At 41.2% G+C, this 25,008-nt stretch overlaps 1 protein-coding gene and 1 non-coding gene across 3 annotated transcripts in view; both read right to left on the bottom strand.

The window, feature by feature from the left end:
- The window catches only part of MTHFD1L (methylenetetrahydrofolate dehydrogenase (NADP+ dependent) 1 like), a 186,677-nt gene that overhangs the window by 73,611 nt on the left and 88,058 nt on the right, over positions 1 to 25,008 (bottom strand). For both annotated transcript variants that reach the window (XM_069488615.1, XM_069488614.1), the window contains exon 21: positions 1,578 to 1,717. In XM_069488615.1, coding sequence (XP_069344716.1) covers positions 1,578 to 1,717 — 140 coding nt within the window. The remainder of the gene's footprint in view (positions 1 to 1,577; positions 1,718 to 25,008) is intronic.
- Positions 18,684 to 18,745, bottom strand: LOC138396168 (U7 small nuclear RNA). The gene has a single exon (XR_011235638.1). It is a non-coding gene; the product is annotated as a U7 small nuclear RNA (small nuclear RNA).

Raw genomic sequence — 25,008 nt, 5'->3', positions numbered from 1 at the left:
ATTAATCCCCAAAATAGATGTGTGACATTATACAAGCCACACTGTGCCTCAGAGATTTTCTGTTTATAAAGACTTGAGCCAGACTAGACAATCACATAGCCCTTCCCAGTATTAAAGTCCTTTGATTTTTCCCAAGGGTGTGTGGTCTTTAAAAAAATTAAAAAAAAAAAAAAAAAAGAGTAGAATTGGAATGTTCCTAACACAAAGAAATGATAAATGCCTGAAGTGATGGATACCCCAATCACCCTGATTTGATTAATTCACATTGTGTGCTGGCAACAGAACATCGCATGCACCCAATAAAGATACACAACTATTTGTGCCCTTAATAATAAAAAATTTTTAAAAATTAAAAAATTAACAACTGGTGTCTTGAGGAAAATCAGAATTCTTTAGGATTTACTACCTTACGATCCACATTTATTTTATCAGTCTTGCATTTGAAATGACGATGAAGCTTTAGGCAAAATGAAGTGGTTAAGTGTCTCATACTACGAGTGGATTTGGGATTTAGAACATTTTTACCCTTCATTAATATTCAGCCCTGCATGGTGGACAGAGCGGGGGGATTTGGATCTGAAGTCCTTGGCTTCTGAACTGGCTCTCTGCTGGCCTAGTCACACTGTCCACATTCCCTGAACCCATCTAACCTCAGCTTCCGCATTATGAAATGGTAGAAAAAGAGGTCTGCCTCTCCCAGAACAAAGAATTGCTAAGACAATCAAATAATGTGCATACATGATGGCAAACCTGCATAATAATCATCGATTATATGACTTTTGTGTACACAGTACAATACACTAATTAAGAAATCAAACCTGGCAGTTTGGCTCATATATGACTATTATCATGATAAAAAAACTTTAATGCTAAGTATAATAGGTACAAAATTTCATATTCTGCACTTGGAAATTCCCAAAAATGAATCAAAAAAAGTAAAAACTACACATATTTTTCCTACGGAAAAGAAAACATTTCCTTAATGATATCTGTAATTTTTCTATACGTATTGAGATAGGTAAATATCAAAAGCTTTTAAAAATGTTAAAATAGAATTTGTGTTTTCCAAGCAGAGCTCTTGTAGAAACAATCCAACATTATAACAGTTATGGGGTGAAATCATAATAAACAGAAAGAGAAGGAAAATAGTTTTAGATGAAATCTGATGAGTTGCAGCATCAGTGAACCAAAAAACTATCTGTATAAACATTGAAAAACTTTGGTCATCAAAGAAATCACTCTAATCCTCATGTTCTCCGTTCAGGAACAAGAGCCTCTATCCTCCCATTACCATGTGGTTATACAACCTTGGCTTGAGTATCAGATGTGAATTTTAAGACTACAAAGTGGTTACATTATGCTCCTTTCCAAAATACTGCTTAGAAATAACTGGGTGTTACTGTTTACTTGAACTAAACTCAAGGTGCTCTATGGTGGCAATTTGTACAAAAAGGTTTTAGCAAGAAGACATTCTAGAAAACCACAGCCATTAAGCAGGCAGGAATGTTTCCAATGCAAAATTCCGTTTTATCTTAACTCAAAAAAATTTTTGCTGGGAAGTTAGTGTGGGCACTTACACTTGGTCCACCTCCATGCATCTTCAGAGCTCGCACCGTTGCCACCAACACAACCACGTTGGGCACCAAGCCAGAAGCCCGGCACTTGATGTTGAAGAATTTCTCCATTCCAATATCAGCACCAAAGCCAGCCTCAGTCACTGCAGGGAAGCAAGATGGAAACGTGCTATGATCTTCTAAAAACAAAAGTAGGTTTTGGCAATCATTGTTATGATTCAAGCTCACAGAATAGCTTAAATTCATTTTGTTTACCTCTGCAAAGGTAAACGGACTTTCCTGTTGTCACAGAAACGTTCTACTTCATTATATGCCCTAAAAAGATGGCTTTCTACTCTGCTTCTCACCACCCGCCCTAAAGGATTCTTCCAAGATTTTTCTTCTAGTATTGTAACTCAAAAAGAAGCTTTTCAAAATACAGATGGGATTTTCAACTTTGTAATCAGGTTCCAAACTGTATCAAAGGACAATGAAAGTATGATTACAACAAAAGATCCTTTCTTACTCTTTACATTTGGAATAATTTATTTTAGTGCCACCTGGTCACTTCTGCTGATTGACAATATACAAGTTCGTTGAGCGGTGTAAGGATGTTGATCCTCAGACCTGATACAAGGCAGCAGCACCTTTGTTCCAGAATCAGAGAAAATACTCGTTTCCACGTGCACCCCCTTCAATTGCTAGAACTATTACAGTGGCAAGCACGGAAATAGCAGAGAGGACATTAATATTGCCTCCCAAGATAGTGCCACATACTGGGTCAGGGGCACTTGATACACGAGGAGGAGCTCTTGGACCTCGCTACTCCATGCGTGACCCACGGACCAACAGCATCAACATTACCTGTGCTTCTTGGGAATGTAGAATCTGGGCCCCCCATAGAAACTACTGAGTCAGAATCAGCATTTTAACTAGATTCTCAGGTAAGATGAACGTCCACTAAAATTTGGGAAGCACATTACTCTAAAAAACGAATACTACTGATGCAATAAAAAGAAAATAGTTATGAAATATGCACTATATACTGACAGTACAACTGGGGCCATAATTTATAGCACAGATAGTAAAATTTTTTTTACTGACAATTCCTAAGAAATCAAAACATCTAAAAGTATAAAAATGAAGATATTTGTCCCTAGCATTCACTGAATACACACATTTTAACAAGAATGAAAGGAAACGAAAATGATAAAATTTCAGGCATAATTGCAAACTCTGAAGACATCGATCAGTTGTTCTAATTCCCTTGGTTTCCTTTTAGTACTTCACAAGTGCTATAGTTTGGATGCTGAAATGGGGGTGGATCCATTAATGCTGTGTGTGTGAACAGATTAATGCTGTGTGTGTGTGTGTGTGTGTGTGAGAGAGAGAGAGAGAGTGAGCGAGAGCTCGCACACCTAGCACCTCCCTCCCTCTTGCTTCGCGTCTCTCTTCACGTGACTTTTGCACACAATGGCTCCTCTCCACTTTCCATCCTGAGTGGAAGCTTCCTGAGCCCTCGTCGTAAGTAGATGCTGGGGCTATGCTTCTTGTGCAGCCTGTAGAACCGTGAGCCAAATAAATCTTTTTTCTTTATAAATTATCCAGTCTTGGGTATTCCTTTACAGTAAGTAACACAAATGGACTAAGATAATATGCCTACATAATTTTTATAGAACAGGTAGAATTTTATAGTCTGATCTTTCACTTCAAAATGATCGGTTTTCTTCCTGTACTACAAACTTTCAAAATTTACGATTATAAGTGGCAGCTTATAATTTTGTTAAGTTGATGTACCAAGATTTACAAAATTGTTCCCCCTATGACTGAACATTTGGGTTGTTTCCAATATAAACAATGCTAAATTGAAAATATTTGTGCACATGAGCTTCAATCTCTTTTGAATTATGTTCTTGGAATAAATTCCCAAGGGTGAGGCAATGCTGCCAGAAGATATAAAAATTTTTTATGACCATTGATATGCTTTGCACAAAATAAAAATATTCCTTATAAAAGACATTCCTTTTTATATAGTGTTTGGGACAATTCTTCTGAGTTTATTAGTAGTCAAAACCAGAGAAGGTTGTTTACAGAAACAATCCCTATTTCAGCGGTACTCCTGGTAACACAAATATTAATGTTAGCATGTTGGTGGCATAGTGGACCCCAGAAAAGGAATACAGTTGACTTTTGTCAAAGGTCATTAGAGAGTGGGCTCCCAGAGGGGGACACTCGGACGGCACGGCAACCTCACTGGATCACAAGGGACTGTCCTGTGGGTCAATGTCACAGGTGGGATCCTGGGTCCCTCTTAGCTGTGCAACCCTGGCGAGTTCTTTACCGGAGTCTCAAAGTTCTCATTTGACTTGTTGAGAGGATTAAGTGAGATGTAAAATGCTGAGTTACTGGGTTATTTGGGGTGCATAGTAAGAGCTCATAAAAATGGATAGCATCATTGATACCAAAAGGACACAGAAATCACATTTATTTCCTAAGCAGTTGTTGAATTTGTGCCACGTCCAGGCATTTTCCTCGGTGGTAGGAACCCATTCTCAGGATCACCATCCTCAAGCACTCCAGGGAATTGGGACAGAGACCACCTGCCCTTCAGCTCCAGAGCACTGGAGGGCAGCATGCAGGAAGGGGTGGCATTTGCCTGGACATGTGGGGAGAGGTGACAATGGAGCCAGGTTCTGAGGGACAGGGAGAATTTTTCTAAGCAGAGAAATAAGGAGCTGGGAGAAGGGGGACAGAGGGTATGGGGAGGAGAGGGAAGGTGGAAAGAAGGGAGTCACAGGTAAAGGACAGAGCCAGGGCAGATGCCACCTTGTCCAGATGAAGGGAAATCGCCCGTCGTGCCTGGAGAAGCCAGTACTTCAACCAGCAAGACCTGTTCTCTGGCCTAGTAGCACTGAGGAGTGAGAAGCAAGTACCCAGAGATTTACCCCTTTTTTCATAGCTGTGGTATTTTGAGAAGCTGTTTAATGTTGCCCGGTAGTTGGAGGTAGATTTTTGCGCACATTTTACACAACTGGGGTTGATCGGGTCATGTCTAGGTTTTTTCCAGTTGGAGGCAGGTTTACACGTTAAGCTCCCCTATTAGCCTGTGAGATCCGGGAGGGCAAGGACCTCGTCTGTTTGAGAGAGTAACACGGCAAGGCACACAGAAGGCACTAAATGAACGTCTCCAAACCAACTAAAAAGGAGTAGACAAGAGCAAGATTCAAAATGCTTGGTCACAAATACACTGATGACATGGTTTCATTTACAATTATTTAATGCCCTGGAAAAGTTGCAAGCTCAAATTCCCTTCAAAAACCTCGCTCTCGGCCGGGCGCGGTGGCTCACGCCTGTAATCCTAGCACTCTGGGAGGCCGAGGTGGGCGGATCGTTTGAGCTCAGGAGTTCGAGACCAGCCTGAGCAAGAGCAAGACCCCACCTCTACTAAAAATAGAAAGAAATTATATGGACAGCTAAAAATATATAGAGAAAAAATTAGCCGGGCATGGTGGCGCATGCCTGTAGTCCCAGCTACTCGGGAGGCTGAGATAGGAGGATCGCTTGAGCTCAGGAGTTTGAGGTTGCTGTGAGCTAGGCTGATGCCACGGCACTCACTCTAGCCTGGGCAACAGAGTGAGACTCTGTCTCAAAAAAAAAAAAAAAAAAAAAAAAAAAAACCTCGCTCTCTCTCCCTTCCCGCACACGGGGGCACCATGTTTTCCTGTCTTCACTGGCTCCCTCTTACCCAGAGGGAAAAAGCCAGGAGCCTTAATTAAAACCCTAGGCCATGCTCATGTGAACCTTAAGCATACACCCCTACCTTCATCTTCCTCCACATTCCCTGCCTCAAATGTCCTGCGTTAGCAAGATCATGCTTCCTGCAGAAACACACACTATGCAGCTCGTCACCTCTACCCCTCTTCTCCCATCTGGAACATCCCTGGTGCTCTCAGAGTTAGTTACTCCTCCTGCCCTCCCTTCTTCACAGCCCACTGGTGTGCTCCCCTCACCTGTCACTGCATGTGGCTCCCTAATTAGATTTGTGTGGCACTTCCCACTGGGAGGGCAGGGACCATGCCTTATTTACCTTTGTGTCTCCAGGTCCTCTGACAGCACCTGGCACATGTAAGTGAGTGAATTAACAGAGAGAGATGTGGGAGCCAACGATGATCTCAAGTAAAAGTCACACTTCAATGGAGATGGACACATAAAATAGAATTAAAAATGTTCTTAGTCCTTCCTATCACATTTCTTTTTTCCTTATAATACCAAAACGGTTTTACTCAAAGGCATAAATGTCAGATCTGATAAAGAGATATGACCATCTCAAATGTCCACATAGGCTAGCTAAGGTTCATTTCATATTTTAGGAGACAAACTGGAAACAAAGAAAAAGTAGTGACAAAGAGAACTTCAGTTGGGAGAAGAAAACAGGATGCAGTAATACAGGTCCAGGGCCTATGGCTTCCAAATGCAAAGGAAATATAGAGACAAATACTGGGGAGAAAACAGAAGAAAGTGCCAAATTCTCACACTTTGAAAACTGTTCTGAAATACTGCATGTGATCACTTTTATGTTGTTTGTTTTCAAACGTCAGGCTGCCAAGGAAAACAGAGAGCATGGAAAAGATATGCTGATGTGTAATCATAATTACAAAAGTAGGAACTAATTTAATACGGTGTCACCAGTAACTATGGACACTGTGGAGTGCGGTGTCTCTGTGCCTTAGAACCCCAGGGGGCCCTGAACTGAAGACCCGCCCTGTCAGCAGGGGACAAAACACTCCTGTAGGCAGGTTCCATTTCTTAGGTACTTGTTGGGTATTGCCAACATATAAAACTTGCATGTTAAGTTTTCCTAGTGACCTGAAATAAGCAATCTATTCCCTTATCATACCTGCTGCTCTTAATAAATTTTAAAAAAGATACAGGTCAAAGAGTGATTTGATGTTGAACTTAATATAGACTTGATCTTGAATCATGAAGCCAGTCCACTTAGTGTGATTTAGCTTTCCTGAAAAGCATGTAATATAGACTACTGAAAGCTGCAAATTTAATAAAGTTCGCAATAAAATGTTTGCACAAGCTACAACAATTATTTGTCTTGGCAATCTCTTTCCCTTTTGTTACAGCCATCCAACTTACAACATGAATGAAAACAGGAAATGCTGACTGATACTCTTATTGTGTAAGCATAGAAGTTATTAGATAGCAAATCCATAGCATGGTTTGATTTAACCTTCAAAACCCCAGATCAGCTCGGAAAGGGTCAGTGGGTTTGAGTTAGGAAGGGACTATTTGGACAAAGACTGTTAGCAACGTTCACAGGAAACAGAGCTCTGGGTTCAGATGGACAGTGAAAACCCATCCTGGAAAACCAGGCCACTGGCTTTCCACGGTGATCCACGAGGGCACCAAGAGTTCTCTTGTAAAACTTAAACGATGATAACGACAACCGCAAAAACACCAGAACAACAAAACACTACTGGCAGGTGCACATGGTATCTATGGAATTCTTCAAGGAATGAGAGAGACGATTTTGATATCTCCAATTATTCTGTATGTCCTCAATTTACTATACGCATAGAAGAAAGTTACAGTGACAATTAGGACTCAGATTTTAAAGTAATCACCAATCTGCTAACTCAAAAAAAAAAAAAAAAAAAGTATTACTGTCATCACTTCATAGGGATGCCCTATAAAATATGGGTTTACCAAATCCGACAGGTCTGAGGGAACTGCAGGCACCAGGTGCTCTCGGCTCCTGCTAGCTCCTGTGCACCAGACAAGCTGCCATCCTGAGATAATGCCACGGAGCCCAGAGTGTTGTCCCAGGTCCCCTCTGATGGCCAGTGCAGGGTTCTCCCTGCTATATTTGGCTTTCTACTCAAAAGCACTTTTGAGTAAACACATACATCACAGTATTTAGGAACAACCTTTATTTATTTTCATTCAACAATTACTCACCCTTTCTTATTCTGCCTGGCATTTAAGCAATCATCTATGGGCCAAGAAAACAGAAGAAAGTGCCAAATTCTCATACTTTGAAAACTGTTCTGAAATACTGCATAGAATCACTTTTATATTGTTTGTTTTCAAACTTCAGGCTGCCAAGGAAAACAGAGAGCATGGAAAAGGTATGCTGATATGTAATCATAATTACAAAAGTAGGAACTAATTTAATAAGGCGTCACCAATAACTATGGACCCCGGGGAGTGCTGTGTCTCTGTGCCTTAGTACTTTAGGGGCCCATGATCTGAAGACCCACCCTGTGACCAGGGGACAAGCCACTCCTCTAGACAGGCTCCATTTTTTGGGTACTTCTTAGGGATTGCCAACATATAAAACTTTCATGTTAAGTTTTCCTAGTGATCTTAAATAAGCTATCTATTCCCTTATCATATTTGCTGCTCTTAATAAATTTTAGAAGAGGTACAGGAATGTGAGGAAACAGCCTCTAGCACATTTTTAACATGGCAAAGATGGGAAAGATTAATTACCTAATTAAAAAGAATCTTTTTGTCCTTTCCTTTTTCATTTTTTCTTTCTTCAATTCCCTTTGATTCTTTCAACTTTTTGTTTATTTACCTGTATGCAGGTAAATTTGAATGCACTTCTGTTTCTCATTCACTTCTGGGTGTTTTCATGCTTTAGTACATTTACGGGACCCACTTGTACAGAATCACAAATCATACAGTTAAGTCCTTCTTGACCGGGGGCAATTCTGCCCTCCCTTTCCCCACCCTCCCTGGGGACACTTGGCAATGTTTGGAGACATTTTTGGTTGTTGTAACTGGCTCTAGTGGGGATGCACAGGGCAGTTGGACTCCATCCCCCCTCCCCTTCAAAGAATAACCACCCAAAATGCCAACAGTGCCGAGGCTGAGACAGCCTGCTGTGGTTCAAGCAGGACGAAGGAGGCTTGTACTTTCTAGACATCGCTCTGAGAATATTAAAAATTTATTACATGCCAGACTAAAAGACAGAGCTTGGACGAAAACCAAGGCCTATCTGCCCAAGGCCCTGCTCCATCCTGCCTTGTCAATACATCAGCTGAGCATGCAGCATTTCTCTAGCTAAATCCCTTCGTCAGGTTTCTGTTCAAAAATCTTAAGACCTCCTACTTCAATGATATTTCAGCATCTAAAAAAGCTCTCAATTATTTTCCAGAACTGATAAGTGTATCCAGGTGTGCTTTCTAAGTGCATATGGCCCTGCCGTGACAACAGAAGGTATGGAATCTGGAGTTCTCCCCTTTATGATCAATCTCCCTCCCTCCCTCCCTCCCTCCCTCCCTTCCTTCCTTCTTTCTTTTACCAAATTCAGAATGTGTTTTCTCTCAGAGCAATTCATTTAGGCATTACAGATCACCTCCTCTCCTAGTTCTAGGTTGGTTATTTGTCAGCAGTGGTGAGCCCTGGGGCAGTAGCAGGCAGTATTCTGGTGAACAAAGAAAAACGTCAGAGAGAGGAAACTCTAGGGACCAGTTCCACCTGGACTTGGCACTCAACACCAGGCAGAACAGGCCCTGCAGGTAGACAACACTCTCACAGGTAGAGAACCAGCGGGCTCCTGGGGGCCTGGGAGGTATTTCACCACCTCCTACTGAGCAGTCAGACCCCAAGACTCGGCCTCCCAGCCTCCTCTGGCCAGGGACCAGCCCTCCCATCCCTGAGTGGGGAAGTGAATGACTCCAACCCTGTAGCTTGGGTTTTCTATTTGGTTATGTGCACATGGAGGGGAAAAGGCTGAACAATGCTAGAGGAAACAAAATCTAGACTTTTCAGAAAGCCTTTTCTGCCCCGTGTAAACATACCTATTCAACTGCAGCTGTCTGCAGGAATAGTTGAGTTCCAAGTCACAGAGGCGCATGAATTCTGAACTTGAGCACAAGGTGGGCTAGTGAGGATTTTAGTCATTTTTAAAATCAGCTTGATTTAGAACTTATTAACTCTGAGGCTCTGGCTTTTCTTAAGTCAATGAACTTTTGTTAAAAACTAAATCTTTTCAGCTCCTTAGGATGTATGTATTTGATATATGATCTTCTTTGATTTTATTCAATGTCTCAGGGTCACATTTCCATAGGGTATATAGAATTAACTGGACACACATTAGTAGAGCTAACAGAAAAGAAACCAGTGAAAACCTCAATATTGGCTGGACATGGTGGCTCACACCTGTAATCCTAGCCCTCTGAGAGGCCAAGGTGGGAGGATTGCTCGAGGTCAGGAGTTTGAGACCAGCCTGAGCAAGAGCGAGACACCGTCTCTACTAAAAAAAGTAGAAACAAATGATCTGGACAGCTAAAAATATATGTAGAAAAAAATTAGCCGGGCATGGTGGCACATGTTTGTAGTCCCAGCTACTCGGAAGGCTGAGGCAGGTGGATTGCTTGAGTCCAGGAGTTTGAGGTTGCTGTGAGCTAGGCTGACGCCACGGCATTCTAGCCTGGGCAACAGAGCAAGATCTTGTCTCAAAAACAAAAAAACCAAAAAACCCCAAATAATTCCATGTTCTTGCAGAGAGCATGAACAGTTTGTAGAAGGTCATGACTATGACCAGCCAACAGTGGTGTTCCCCGGACTGGGATTCTGGATGACTGCATGGAGGCAGAGCTGCACTCTTGAACCTCTTGAGAACTGGACACAGGGAAGTTAACTTGAAACAGTAAGAATCCTGACAGGTGTGGCTACTACCATGACTTAACCTAAAATAATGGAAAGATGAAATGGAGCATTTCTTATTGCGTGGTTTATGAAAACAAACCCAAGGAGGGAAAAAGTACAGTATCCCTTATCTAAAACATTCATGACCAGAAAGACACGTTTTGAATTTTTTTGGATTTTGGAATATTTGCATATATATAAGGAGATACCCTGGGGATGGGACCCAAGTCTAAACATGAAATTCATTTATGTTTCATATGCACTTTATACACATAGCCTAAAGTAATTTTATATAATATTTTAAATACTTTTGTGCATATAGATTTTCCTGCATTTTCACTGTGACCCGTTCACATGAGGTCAGATATGGAATTTTCCTCTTGTGGCATCATGTGGGTGCTCAAAAAGGTTTGGATTTTGGAACATTTCCAATTTCAGATTTGGGGATTGGGATGCTCAACCTGTACAAACAGGAAGAGGTAAATACATCTGATTTTAAAACTTCTTAGGAAAGAACAGTATCAAAAACCTTGCAATAACTTTTTCTGGGACTGTTAATGTAACTCAGCAAGAGAAACTATGACTATTGAATCTGAAAACAAAGTCAATGTGCCAGCATTCCTGGTACGACAACTTAGATTACAGAAGAAATTAAGACAGACAGAAGGAAAATATTTTAAACTTGAAAGTTGTAAGATAGTCAAGGTGTTAACGCAATACAAACAGGCAAAGCATGAAACCAATGGTGGAGACCCACTAGCTTATCATTATATCAGTTTACTGAGTTGCACCCAGCATTAAAAAAGGAAAAAAAAAAGGGTAGAAAATATGAGGATACATCATACAAAATAAGCAAAAGCAGTATCGTTTTAGAAGATTTGATTCAATTTTTACACACACTTGGTGTGAAATAAAATGTAATTCCTGCTCTCTATCACATTTAAAACATTCAAGAGCCAGTGGTGTAGAATCTGCCTCAGGTGATGCCTTAGCTAAGAATTGAAGAGAGAGACCTGCCAGTTTCTTGGTCATGTCTAGACCTACCAGTGTTTCACAAGCAGATCAATTTATTTTTATTTTTACTTTTATTCTTCCTGCAAAGACCCAGAAGAGAACAAGCAGATCAATTTACTGATTACTCAGGCCTGGCTTGAATAATCTGCTCAGTATCGGCACAGACAGGCAGCTCCCGCGGAGCAACAATCCCAGTGTTATCCGTGGATGTGTTTATATTTAGGGTCACAAAGCACAATCAGAACCCAAAGATGAAGAAAAATATCTATAGTGCTACTCTCTCTGATGCTGTGACTCATTTCCACTGACCTGGAGCTGGACAGGAAAAATGTAACATAAAAAAGAAATGCGGTGAAGAGAATCCTACTAAAGTCTGCTCAATCTGGCCATTTCCTTTATTTTGTAGACTATTGGCAAGTTTTCCCTTATAGCTGCAAACACCTTTGTTCAGGACACATCGTTCTACAGGTAACACACTCATCCTTTCGCTCAATGAACTGTGGCCCCCTCCGCCCTGGAGGAGACAGAGGGTCCTGGCCCTCGGTCAGGAAGAAGGAAGGGAGCCCTCGGGGCTGCCCAGGGCACAAAGCGGAGAGGCTCGGACAGAGCCAGGACCAGAGTCCAGGAGAATGCCTGGGTCAGACCAGTGACAGCAGGTAAGAGTCCTGTGACGTGGTGGAAGATTAAAGAGCCCCTTCAGATCAACTTCAGCTCCGTAGGGAGGGAGCCTGGGATTTAGTGTTCTACCCTCACCATGCCCCTGGGAGCCAAGGTGGCTGTTTTCTCGGCTTTCTCTACGTGTCTAGAGAGCAGGCTAATTCAGGGATGGAGGGGATGAAAGAAGGGCATCGTTCAGGATCTTCCAAAGATGAATGGGGTGACTAGCTGCCCTGGGCTGCCCTCAGATCCTGACTGCTTGCCTGGACTCTGCAATCAGAGGAAACTGCTTCTTCGCACCTACTTCCAGGTGCAAAGGGTAAACACCTGCCTTGGACTGGGAGACCCAAATTCCCCAGCTTAGGTTCTCCAACTCAGCTAGTGAATCCGCTGGCCTTGTGACTAGGTCTTCTTGAGCAGAGGGAGGCCTACCTTAGCCTAGGCTGGCTGCTCGGACCCTGGGGCCCTCAGGCTCCGTGGGAGCCACGGAGTTTGAGAAGAGGCTGCAAACATAAGAGATGGGAACACAATGGAGTGTATCTGTGTAGAAGTCATCACCTAAGGAGGGAATTAACACTGAAGGCAAGACCGGTGGCTTCTCTGCTGCTGCTGCTGCTGCTGCTGCTGCTTCTGACATTAAGAATGGTGACAGGGAAGATGACGTGGGTAAGTTGACACTTGATCAAGTTCTCCAAATTCAGCCCATAACAGCAGCTATTTCCTACCCCATTGGTGTAGGCGGACCATTTTGGGGCGCGGAAACAAGAACAATCTGTACTGTCTTGCTTTTCCTACGTCCTTCCAATGTATCTGACGCAGCCACTAGCATGAGACAACCCTACCGCCCGCACAGTAGTACGGGATCGTACAGGGATTCAGCTTTACAGAACCGGTGAGGGTACACTGAAAAGGCAAGTTTGAGTTTTTAATAAATTTACGTTTGTTAAAAACTCAAACCACAGGTAATAGCCTTGAAAAGGAGGGACGAATATATTTTTTTCTTTGGCTTATTTCCAAAACAACTTCTATTTAGAAAAAATATATATATTAATATATTATTAGAAATACATTATTAGTGATATATTATTGGACAATTTGATATAAGGAAGAAAACAAATCAAGCACTTTTAACCATTTTCACTGCAATCTACGTTTCAGGTTATCTCTTTACTCTTTGTACAGAGGAATGATGTCCAGGTAAGCATATATTATAGGGGAAAAGTAATGAAAAATCAGGAATAATTCTCATGTCATCTTCCCCTTCTACCCCATCTCTAAACCCAGGAAGAGCGGAGACTAAAGTTTGTTATGTTTCTTATCAGTATAAAAATAGAACAAACCCTCAATTTGCCACCTCTCCCTCCTCCCCAGCCTGACCTTGTATCCTCAGACAGAAGTGAGTTTGACTTGGGTGAAGTATTAATAGCTGGTAAAAATATGATTAATTGTATTGTATGGGAAAATACTAAATGCATAGAAATATTTAATTTTTATATTTATTATATTGGCAAAAGATATGCATTAGAAACAAGGTTTCATTATGCCTAACTAGCTTGCAAATTTCTGAGACAGGGTCCTGAGGGGCAGTTTGGGGCTGTCCCTCACAAGGACAGCATTCTCTACCTACTCGCCCTATCTTCAACGTGATGGACGCCAAGCTCTGAGGACAATTCTGCATCGAGGAGCTACTATATGAGCCCAGAGTCCCTACCCTGAACTTCTTTTATAAGAGAGAAGCAAACTTCTATTATATCTTGGTCATTTTTCTCACTGCTGCTGTTTTTTGTGGGTGAAGATAATCCTACTTGATTATTTGTGAAAATAGAGCCTACTTAGAAGAATAAAATAATAGCATTTTTCATTTTTATCATTTCAGTTTGCACATTACTAGAACATTGTGCAGTGTTTTCTTTCTCCATACAACATTAACTCTGGGGCCTGAAGTCAAGGTCACATTTCTAATTTAGAAGAGACAGGAGATTTGCTCAAAGTTTTGCTTATGGAAGAGCTGAGCTTTCAGAGGCTGAGATGGGGCCATCACTCTTCACCTGACACTCCAAAACTATGCCACCGAAGGTAACTGGGAGAGGGAGGGTCACCAGCTCCGGACACTGAATTAAATCAAGACAGCAGAAACCAGTACACACAACAGTTTGGAGCAGCACAAGATATATATGAGCAGGATTCCGGAGGATTTCGTGTTCATCTGTCTTAAAAAACTGTTTTTACTCTAAATTTTATCTCCTTTCTGTATATGCTAAACAAAGAAATGTTTTTTGGAAGAAAAAAAAACTGATTTTTATAGTTGTTTTAAATATTTTTAGAAGTTATGTCATGAAATTGTTGCCTGCCGCTAAAAAAGTGAAAACAATCTACAGTTAACCAAAACATTTATGCAATTTTATAAGACAAACAAAGAAAAAAGGACTAAACAATATGGGGGGGAAAAAACCAAACGAAGTCACTCAGATTGCTGGTGTTTGAAATTCAGAATGTTTGTGTGCATAAACACTTGAACACATGAAAAAATTTAAAAACTCGTTAAAACATAACCGAACATCTCAGTGCTGAATAAGGAGTTTTCTTTTTCTTTTTCTTTTTTTTTTTTTTTTGAGACAGAGTCTCACTCTGTTGCCCAGGCTAGAGTGAGTGCCGTGGCGTCAGCCTAGCTCACAGCAACCTCAAACTCCTGGGCTCAAGCGATCCTCCTGTCTCAGCCTCCCGAGTAGCTGGGACTACAGGCATGCACCACCATGCCCGGCTAATTTTTTCTCTATATATTTTTAGCTGTCCATATAATTTCTTTCTATTTTTAGTAGAGGTGGGGTCTCGCTCATTGCTCAGGCTGGTCTCGAACTCCTGAGCTCAAACGATCCGCCCACCTCGGCCTCCCAGAGTGCTAGGATTACAGGCGTGAGCCACCGCGCCCGGCCAGGAGTTTTCGATGAAGGCCGTCCCTACTGCCCTTGGAAAGGAGGCTACCCAGGAAACCACTGAGGAATCTCGTGACATTGCTCACGTCTCCAAGTTCCATTTGCAGAGAGTCTCACCCCGGCTCAAACCAGCCTGATTTACCCTGGTCACCTACTGACCACATCTCTACCACGCATCCCAGCAGGAAATGCAAGAGTGAGGATGGCGACATATAAAAGCCACCACCACTGCAAGACAGTAACATAAAGCCCCTGGCCCACTATACATGGCTATTAACATCCAGATTTAGTTCTAAAAAAGGTGAAGTCTTGACCACATACTAATCACAGCTGCCAATCTTGGCTCAAGCCTCAACCTCTCTCCTAAATTATAGACCCGTATTTCCTTCTCCTCTCCCCTCAACTAAAAAACATTAACGTTTTGCCACAGTTGTTTAGATCTTTCCTTTTTCAGAGAACTAAAGCAGCAGAACAGCTGGGCTGAATCTCTCAGGCACCCTTCCTGGTCCAGCATCCCTGCCCTTTCCCACCGTCACAACTGCAATGAACTTGGTGCTTATGCAGAACAGGTTTTCATACTTTTTCTACATATGCATACACACTCATGAACAGACTACAGTATTGTGTCGGGTGTTCTGAAAATGTAATAAGCTGTATATACACTTCCACAATCTGCCTTTGCACTCTGTATTTCAGAGCTCCAGCCGTATGGATATACCCAAGAGTGGCACTGCTGGTGGTGGTATAGCGTGCACATCTCTAACTGTCAAGGGGGTCCTTTCCGGGGTGGGGGGAGGAAGCCCTAATAGAGAACGCTTTGTCCTCTCCTTCCCCTCATTGATTCTACTTCAGGAAGGTCAATGACTTGTCTGATGGAGGGTTGAAAAGAAACACCACGTTAAAGCACAGTCCTGGCAACAGTAACTCTCTGCAAAATCATTCAGAAGTTCTCATAGATTTAAAACGATCCAGGACTTTTAAAGACACTGAATATAGACTCCAGTCTATCTGCTCGCCCAATCTCTGAACTAGCTGAGCTATTTATGATTCCTTGAACGCAGGAATCTTTCTCCCCTCTACCCTTCTTCCTGGGTTGTATCTTACTCCTTCTTCAGGGCTTGCCTCATTGCCATCTTCTTGGGACAGTATCACTGGAGCCACTATTTACAACTTGTTGATTTCTCTCCACCGGTCATTGAAAGCATAACATTGCAGATTAGCATTTATTCCCCTCCAAAATATGACCTCATCTAATGCTAAAACTCATCTCCCCCAGATGTTAGTCCTTAAAATATTCCCAGAATCTACCAGCACTTTTCATCGACTTGCTCTTTGCACTCTGCAAAGAAGAGTGCATGTCTCTGTATTTCCCACGGCAAATTATCTCAGATGTTTCAAGTCAATTTTTCCTTTATAAAAAAAGTACAAAATTAACACACTGTAAAAATTTCAGCATACCATGATGCATAAAATATAAAGTGAAAATCACTGTGACACCATACCCTCCAGGTAAATAAAAGTAATCCCTTGAGGCCAGGTGCGGTGGCCCATGCCTATAATCCTAGCGCTCTGGGAGGCCGACGCAGGAGGATTGCTTGAGGCTAGGAGTTCAAGACCAGCCTGAGCAAGAGTGAGACCCCCGTCTCTACTAAAAGTAGAAAAATTAGCTGTGTGGTGGTGTGGACCTGTAGTCACTCCTGGGACGATGGAGCAAGACTCTGACTCAAAAAAGAAAATCCCTTGATCTACTTCTATATCTTTTCATTGAATAAATAGATTTATATTTCATGATTTTATTAACATTTGAAAATGTATTGTAAATATTATTTTTGCAATGTGACTTTTTACTTTATATATTGGGACTATCTTCCCATGTCACATATATATTTACCAGTTCTTTTCAATAACTTTGATGTCATACCAATTCTATAATTTTAGTTTGCTATTCGCTTGAAGCTTTATGTTTTACTTTTCACATTAAAAAGTTAATCTATCTTTATTCTGAGTATATTGTGATACAAGACAAGGTTTATGTTTTAAAATTATTAGTCAAATGTCCCAATATCATTTAATCAGCAATCCATCCATTCGCCACTGATTTAAAATGCCTTCTTTTGTCCAATTATTAATTTCTACATATGATGGAAAAAGTCTATTTAAGGACACTCTAGGGTGTTCCTCTACTATCAGTTCTCTTTGTCTATCCCTCTTTTTATTGTGCCAGTATTTCCCCATTTTGATATCTAGAATTAGGCAAGTCATCCATCATGATTCTTTTAAATTTTTTCTTGTTTATCCTCATGAATTTATTCTTGTAGAATCTAGACAAATGTTTACTAATTTAGCTTCCTCCACAGCTTTTAAAGTAAGTACAGTATAGTACAGCATGGCACAATATAGTATAGTAATTTTGTAGTAATTTATTATTAGTTTTACAGAGGAATGCCGCCTTCTTCTTCTTCTTCTTTTTTTTTTTTTTTGAGACAGGATCTTGCTCTGTGGCTCTGGTTAGAGGGTAGTGGTGTGATCATAGCTCAAACTCCTTGGGTGAAACGATCTTGCCTCAGCCTCCCAAGTAGCTGGGACCACAGGTGCAGGCCACCAGGCCTGGCTAATTTGTTATTTTTTGTAGACATCGAGTCTCCCCACACTGCCCAGGCTGGTCTTGAACTCCTGGCCTCAAGCGATCCTCCCACCTTGGTCTCCCAGAGTGCTGGGATTACACAAGCGTGATTTACTGCGTAAAGTGATAGTTTAATACTAATTATTCCCATTCAAGAGTATGTTATATGTTTTAGCATTTATTCAGGTTTTTCTATTTGTCTTTCAATAAAAGTTCACAGTTTCTTTCTATCTGCCAATTTCTTGTTAAATTTATTCATAGGCATTTTATTAATATATTTTGGGGGACATGTATAAATAGGATTTTTGTCCATTACAGTCTCTGTTTATTGCTAACATAAAGGATAACTATTGACTGTTACATATTTACATTGCATCCAACTAGCAAATGAAAACTTTTTATTACTTAAAATATATTTTCAGTTGACCGTTTTGAATTTTCTAGTTATACAATCATTCTGTATATAAATAATAATAAACTTATCTCTGCCTTTCCAATATTTATGTTTTTTTATTGTTCTTATTTCATTCCATTGGCTAGGACTTCCAGAATAATGATGAATAGCAATGGGGACGATAAGCATTCCTGCCGTGTTCCTTACGTATTAGGTGTGCCTTTTGGGTTAAACTACTTACTGTGGATGCTGTTTGTTAAGTTTCTGTTTTTCAGTTTCACTTAAATTCTTCTTTCTTTATCTCTTTCATCCCTAAAGTTAATTCTTTACCCTGCTTTATTTTGAACTGAATACTCAAGCACTTTGTAATTTACATAGTACTTTTAAATCTTAGGGAGGTTTTTACTGATATTATTTGTATCAAAGCATTAATGACTAAAACAATACTTTTATGAGTGCAGCTAGCAAGAGACTGGAGACTTTTAGAAAGTCCTAATAATTTATGTTTCTCCCCCTTCCCACCCCAAAAAGCCTAAAGAGGTCCACAAAAAGATACGCTAAATCACACATTCCTTTAACAATGGCTACTTTCCCAATATTCCCTGCTCACAGTTCTATTATGTTTTCTTTGAATGAGAAGAGCACAGTATTGTAATTATACCAAACATTGCTAAAAACTAAAAAACAACCTCATATAATTGCAATTTGCTAAATTATAGCTTCTATAAGGAAGAGGTAGCTTGACTCCTTCTTAACATCCTCAGCCTGAATGTTCTCAGCCAAGATCAGGTAAGACAGCAGTCATACGATGCAATTTTTTTTTTTTTTTTTTTGCATGGGGAGTGGGTCTTCCGGTGAGAACAGCAAAACCTGCTAGACCAATTCTAAAAGAGCTGTAACATTCATACAATGTAATTTTAAAAATCATTATGAAATGGATATCTAAAAAAAATTCCTCAAAAAGCGTATACATTTTGTGAATTTCAAAACTTAAGTTTAACCCCTGGATCACATTTTAAAATCATTTTATGTTAGCTTCCATAGCACTAATCTATGCATGACAGTGTTTTGACAAGGGTCTTATTTTAACTCCATTGTATGATGGTAAGCAGAACTGCATTCTAAGCACATTATTTAGAATACATATAAATCATAAGCTGGGAAGGGCTATCTTATTGAAAATAAATTTGCATTTTATAGCACATAAAAAAACAGTCAAGGTCGAGTTAGATATTCCTAAAGTTCAAAACTTCTCCCAAAACGCTTACTTTTTAAATTTAATCACTTGTAATTCATTTATTTAATTACTGCTTCAACAAACCACATGGCAGCTATATCAATGTTCACCATAAAAAGCCAAGTGGCCATTCAGGCAGTTTTACCAGTAGGATAAGTCATTTAGTTATCTGAAGTGTATTATTAGTTTTTCATTCAACAAACATTTACTTAGTGCCTGTTTTGTGCTGTGCGCAGCGCTATGTGATGATATCATGGAACCAATGGCAAAGCACAGTGGTGACAGCAAAGGCTCTGGGGCTGAAGGCTTCAGTTCAAATAAATCCCTGCTCCCTTCGCACTACCTGTTTGCCTTTGAGCCAACTAACTGCTAACTCGCTCTGATGGTCGGTTTTCTCACTTGTACTACGGGGCTAATTCTGATAACTACCTCCTAAAGTTGTTGTAACCATTAAACGAGTCATCACATATAAAGCACCTAGCATGGTGCCCAGCACGCAGCAGGTCCTCCAGGAAGGAGGCAAACTCTTGTTACTGTTAGCAAAGATCTATCCGTGCCTGGAGCTGCATCACATACTTTATCTGAGTCATATCTGTCATCCTTACACGGCCTTGAATGTTAGGTCATATTACTTTTCATAGCTTTGCAGACAAGAGAACTGGGGCACGGGAGGGTGGTCAGACCCCATGGAGCAGGTACCACCTGTGGGGGTGTGTCTGGTGGTCAGAGATCGGGAGCCACCAGGGATGCTGGACTTCTTATGCAGAAGGCAGTCCCACAAAGACCTGCCCCACACTCCATCAGACGTTCTCTTAGTTGGGAAACCTGTTCATGGTTATAGGAACCTAGGACCCTTTCCCCCAGTCTGTCTTACGCAAAACACAAACTGTTTTTTTCAAGAGATCAATATGTACTGAATTCTTAAGGAATGCACACAACAGGAAACACTGAGGGAAGATTAGACTTTGTTTTCTTTGGAACTTTGCCAAGAATTGTTTGCTTTTTCAGAAAATTGCATCATCACTGCCAATAACTACTAGTGACATTTGAGTTGCCAACAACACACATGATCCTTCTGCATTTGTGGCTGTCCTCTCCACTGATTCCGGTACATGTACAAGCACCTGACCACTCACAGTATCTTCCAGTGTAGTCGAAATGTCTTCTAGTTAATACAGATTGAAATACGTAGCATACTATCACAAAATACTTTTATATCACAATTAATACATTATATTGGTTTTGGAAGTTATATATAGGTTATATTACATATAGGTTTCATTTCAGAATAATGAAGTATTTGTTATACAAAGAGGGCACTGGGCCTGTTAAGTTTGAGAATAAATACATGGGCTGCATAACTTGCTCATAGACACAGAACTGACAAAGATCAGAGCTAGGATTTGAACCTGGCTGATCCTAGAACCCATGTTTATAATTCTGCTAAATATATATTTTTTTGAGACAGGGTCTCGCTCTGTCACCCTGGGTAGAGTGCAGTGACATCATCACAGCTCACTGCAACCTCAAACTCTTGGGCTCAGGCAATCCTTGTGCCTCAGCCTCCCGAGTAGCTGGGGCTACAGGTGTGCACCACCACACCGGGCTAATTTTTCTATTTTTAGTAGAGATGGGATCTTGCTCTCTTGCTCAGGCTGGTCTTGAACTCCTGAGCTGAAGTGATCCTCTGGCCTTGGCCTCCCAGAGTGCTAGGATCACAGGTGTGAGTCACCGTGCCCAGTTTATAATTCTGATACTTCTGAAGTGAAAAATTTAGTGCTCTTCACCTCTGCAAAGTTATTTGATCTGGTGGGTTGCTCATCAGATATTTACTCAGAGTTTACCCAGTGCCACGCACTGTTCTAGAAGCTGGGGATACAGCAGGGACCCAAAGGGCTCAAACACACACACGTCTGGTGGAGGCAACAGTGGAGAGGGCGAGGGTGCTGGGTAGGTGGGGGCGGGGGGGCTCTGTCTGCTAGACTGTGCACAGAAGGCTTCTCTGATATGTAAGCAGGGACCTGGATGAAGCTGGCAGTAAGCCGTGTAGTATGACAGAGCTTTGGGAAGTGCGCAGAGACTGTGCAAAGGCCCTGTCAGGGAAGAAGGCCCAGTGGAGCCAACCTAGGTGCTAAGCAGAATGAGTGGATGGCAGGGCAGCAGGAGATGAGACGAGAGAGGAAGGCAGGGAAGAGTAGCTTGGGTTTATTCTGTGCCACGGAAAACACTGCAAAGTTTGAGCAGAGGTGGGATGTGATCTGACTTAGGCTTTGGAAGGGCTGCTCTGGTGGCTTTATGGAAATAGTCAGTGGTCAAGGTGCGGTGGGGTGACTGTTACAAAGCCCAGGCAGTGACAATGGTGACCTGGACCAGGCAGGGGTGTCATGGGTCAGGAGTGGTGGTTGGATCACAGATATCCTGAACTGATGACACTCGGTGATGGGATGGGAGTGGAGTGTGGATGTAGAAGAGGGGGCAAGAATGACTCCAAGGTTTTTAGCCAACGTGTCCAGAAGAGGAGAGCTGGGAGGGGCTGACATCTAGAAAGTGCTTTATAGAGGAGGAAGCCCCGTTACATGTAGCTAAAGGCTGAGCAGGATGAAGAGCATTGGAGAGGAGAACAAATACACAATCAAAGTAGTAGAGAGAAGCAGAGGCTTGTACAAAGTGGCATTCAGTCGGAACACAAGCACAGCCTACGTGAGCCACAGTGAATACTGATGGTGGGCGGCAGGGGTGTGGGGAGCTGTGGGGAGAACCAGTTTGGAAGAATGACTGTAACCAGGAAAGCTCAGTCTAGTCAGCGCATCGTTCTGCACACAATAGTGCTAAGGGAAGAGCCTGAGCAACTCACAGCGATAGGATCATCGCTGACCTTTTAACAAGAAACCCTCTTATGTAGGAGAAGTATAAAAGTATTATAACAAAATGTGCATTACATCATAGCATTGTTTGTCATATCATGACATCTGGAAACAAACTAATGTCTGTTGGCAAGAAAATGGATAAATAAATTACTAGATGCAAGTACTAAAATGAATCTTAGGAACCTAATATTAAATGAAAAAGGACAGGCCAGGAGTGGTGGCTCACACCTGTAATGCTAGCACTCTGGGAGGCCGAGGTGGGAGGATCACTTGAGCTCAAGAGTTTGAGATCAGCCTGAGCAAGAGTTGAGACTTGTCTCTTCTAAAAATAGAAAAATTTACTGGGCATCGTGGCGCACGCCTGTAGTCCCAGCTACTCAAGAGGCTGAGGCAGGAGGACCGTTTGAGCCCAGGAGTTTGAGGTTGCTGTGAGCTACAATGACGCCACTGCACTCTACCCAGGGTAACAGAAAGAGACTCCCTCTAAAAAAAGAAAAGGAGAGAAAGAGCAGGCTGGGCATGATGGCCAGCACCTTTAGTCCTAGCTATTCAGGAAGCTGACGTGAGATATTGCTTGACCCCAGAGTTCAAGTCCAGCCTGGGCAATACAACAAGACCCCATCTTCAAAAAAGAAAAATAGGTGTAAAAAAAAAAAAAAAAGAAAGAAAGAAAAAGCAAGACAGAAAGAAAAATAAAAAGGCACATCAGAGAAGATTCTAACACAATAAAACACCACATTACTTTTGCAAATTTGAAACTTTTTGTTTTATACTTCAGTAGCAAGAAAAGAAGAGACTAAAATTAAAAGCTTTGTTATTGTCTGGTTTCCTGCAGAACGGATTTGGCATGGTAAGCCTATTACAGCATAGCACATACAGGTCAGTTTTAGCTCCTGGGATTTGGAATTTAAGAGTTATATCACAATGCAAGTTAATTTATAGGGTTTTTTTTTTTTTTTCTAAGTGAAAGTCCTTGATTTGGGCCTTTAGATGGAATTCCCAGTTAAGACCGATTGTAAAGCAAACACATTTATAAAAGCTCCCCAATTAAGTTCTGCATTACTGACTAGCACTTTCCTGAAAGTAAATGCATTTAGAGTAATAATCAGGTGCTACATATGTGGACCTACAGACTCCAAACAGTTGGTTAAAAGTAACACATACTAAATGACTTCGCTTACTCTACTTTTCAAAAGCATTTGTCTCTGGTTTCTCTCCCCCTGGCAGCGATGGCCTTTCCCAAATAAGGAGTGAAATCCCTAAAGTTTTGATTAGCGTCCCTTTTGGCACCAAGAGTCTTTTTGAGATGTTAAATATGCCAGTTAGATTTAAGACCATATGTTTTTAATTTGAATGTTTAATGCCACTCAAAGATTCTCTGCATTGCTTCTCAACAATTTTCATGTTTAAGTCTCTTCACTCCTTTGCACTCTGGAGTAGTGGAAGGCTTAGCTAGAGGGAAAGGCACTGAAATGACATTATGTAACAGTGTCTGCTGGGTTCCTGCTTCCTCCCAGGTAACGATGAAGCATTTTAAACCAGGCTACCTAGAAGGATTCTACCCAAAGGAGGAGGGTTTTTTATCAGAGCCCCTCAGATTTCTCAGATAACCTCTCTTTATAATGGTCCTGGACGCCTTTGTATGAGAAGGACACACCAGCAGTAGCTTTTCCCATCGTCAGAACTCTAATTGCACTATAGGTTTCATTTATACACACACACACACACACACACACACACACGATTTTAAAAAGTGTACTCACACAGATATTCTTCACTTGAAAGAATGCATTATGTTGGTGAAGGTTTATCCTACAGTGGTAACAGTAGCAGGTACCCAGTGACTGCTCAGTGGGTATCAGAGTCGGTCCTTTTCCCAGCAATACTTCATGCCTAGAACAAGCCTTGAGATACGCATGAAGACACAGAGATTTGGAGAGTTTAAGTGACCCACCCAAGGTCACAGCTAGCACATGACAAAGAGCAACTCAAACCCAGGTGACTGGAACCTGCAACCTAATACGCTTGGCTGCTCTGAAGAAAATCATCTCCATTATCTCAATTTTCATTGTATTATAGCAGAAAATGACCCCTGCATTATAGTGGTCTCAAAATGGGTGCTAGGATTACAGGCATGAGCCACTGGGCCCAGCCAGATGAAGAAATTTAATTTAAAGAATCTTGTAAAATATTAAAGTAAATAGAAAATGTAGAGTTTGACCATAAAATTAAACCCTTGCTTTTCCAATTTCCAAGGGACCTTTTACAACAAATGTTTAGAATTGAACCCTAATAGTTACCAGAATCAACACAAGAGACATTCACTTCTCCAAAAGATCATGTACCACCACCCGAGTAAAGCCCAGCAGCAACAGATCAAGGAAGAGTCAGGGAGAGATGATGCTTGCAACCCCTTCTAGAAGAACAGCAGACCACCACCTGCATTAGCCTTGGACGATGCAGGACCCCAGATAAGGGGAACAGCGCAACCGGCTGATCTGGATCTATGGAGGTTTCGTGGTCCTTTTCTTAGGGCTGGGGCTGACAACCATCTCTGCATGCATCACCCAGGAAGAAAAGCTTGCAAATTGTATGAATTAAAGAAAAGAGACACCATATACAAACATAAATTCTAAGGTGACTAAAAGCCTCAACTCTAGAGACAACATTTTATAAGACAATATAGAAGATTATCCTTATAATCCCCAAAAGCAGAAATCATAAGGAAAAAGGGCAGACAAGAAGAGGTACAATAAACGTATTTAAAAGATAAGCCACACAGGGGAGAAGAATTTGTAGCACATAATGGCAAAGTATTCATATCTAGAATATATAAAGGGTTTATATAAATTACTGAGAAAAAGATACATAACACAACAGAAAATAGATAATTCACAAATGCCCAGAAACATCCATCAATATGCTTAACCTCACAACTATAAGGAAATACCACTTCACTACTATCAGATTATCAAAAGCTGAAAAATCTAACAGTACAAACGTTAGGAAGAATGTGGAGAAATCAGAAATCTCACAAACAATTGGTAGTAATATAATTTGGTA

Source organism: Eulemur rufifrons, chromosome 15 (assembly GCF_041146395.1).
Source record: "Eulemur rufifrons isolate Redbay chromosome 15, OSU_ERuf_1, whole genome shotgun sequence".
Taxonomy (NCBI): Eukaryota; Metazoa; Chordata; class Mammalia; order Primates; family Lemuridae; genus Eulemur; species Eulemur rufifrons.
Note: the sequence above shows the minus strand (reverse complement) of the source record. Positions and strands in the feature narration are given on the sequence as shown.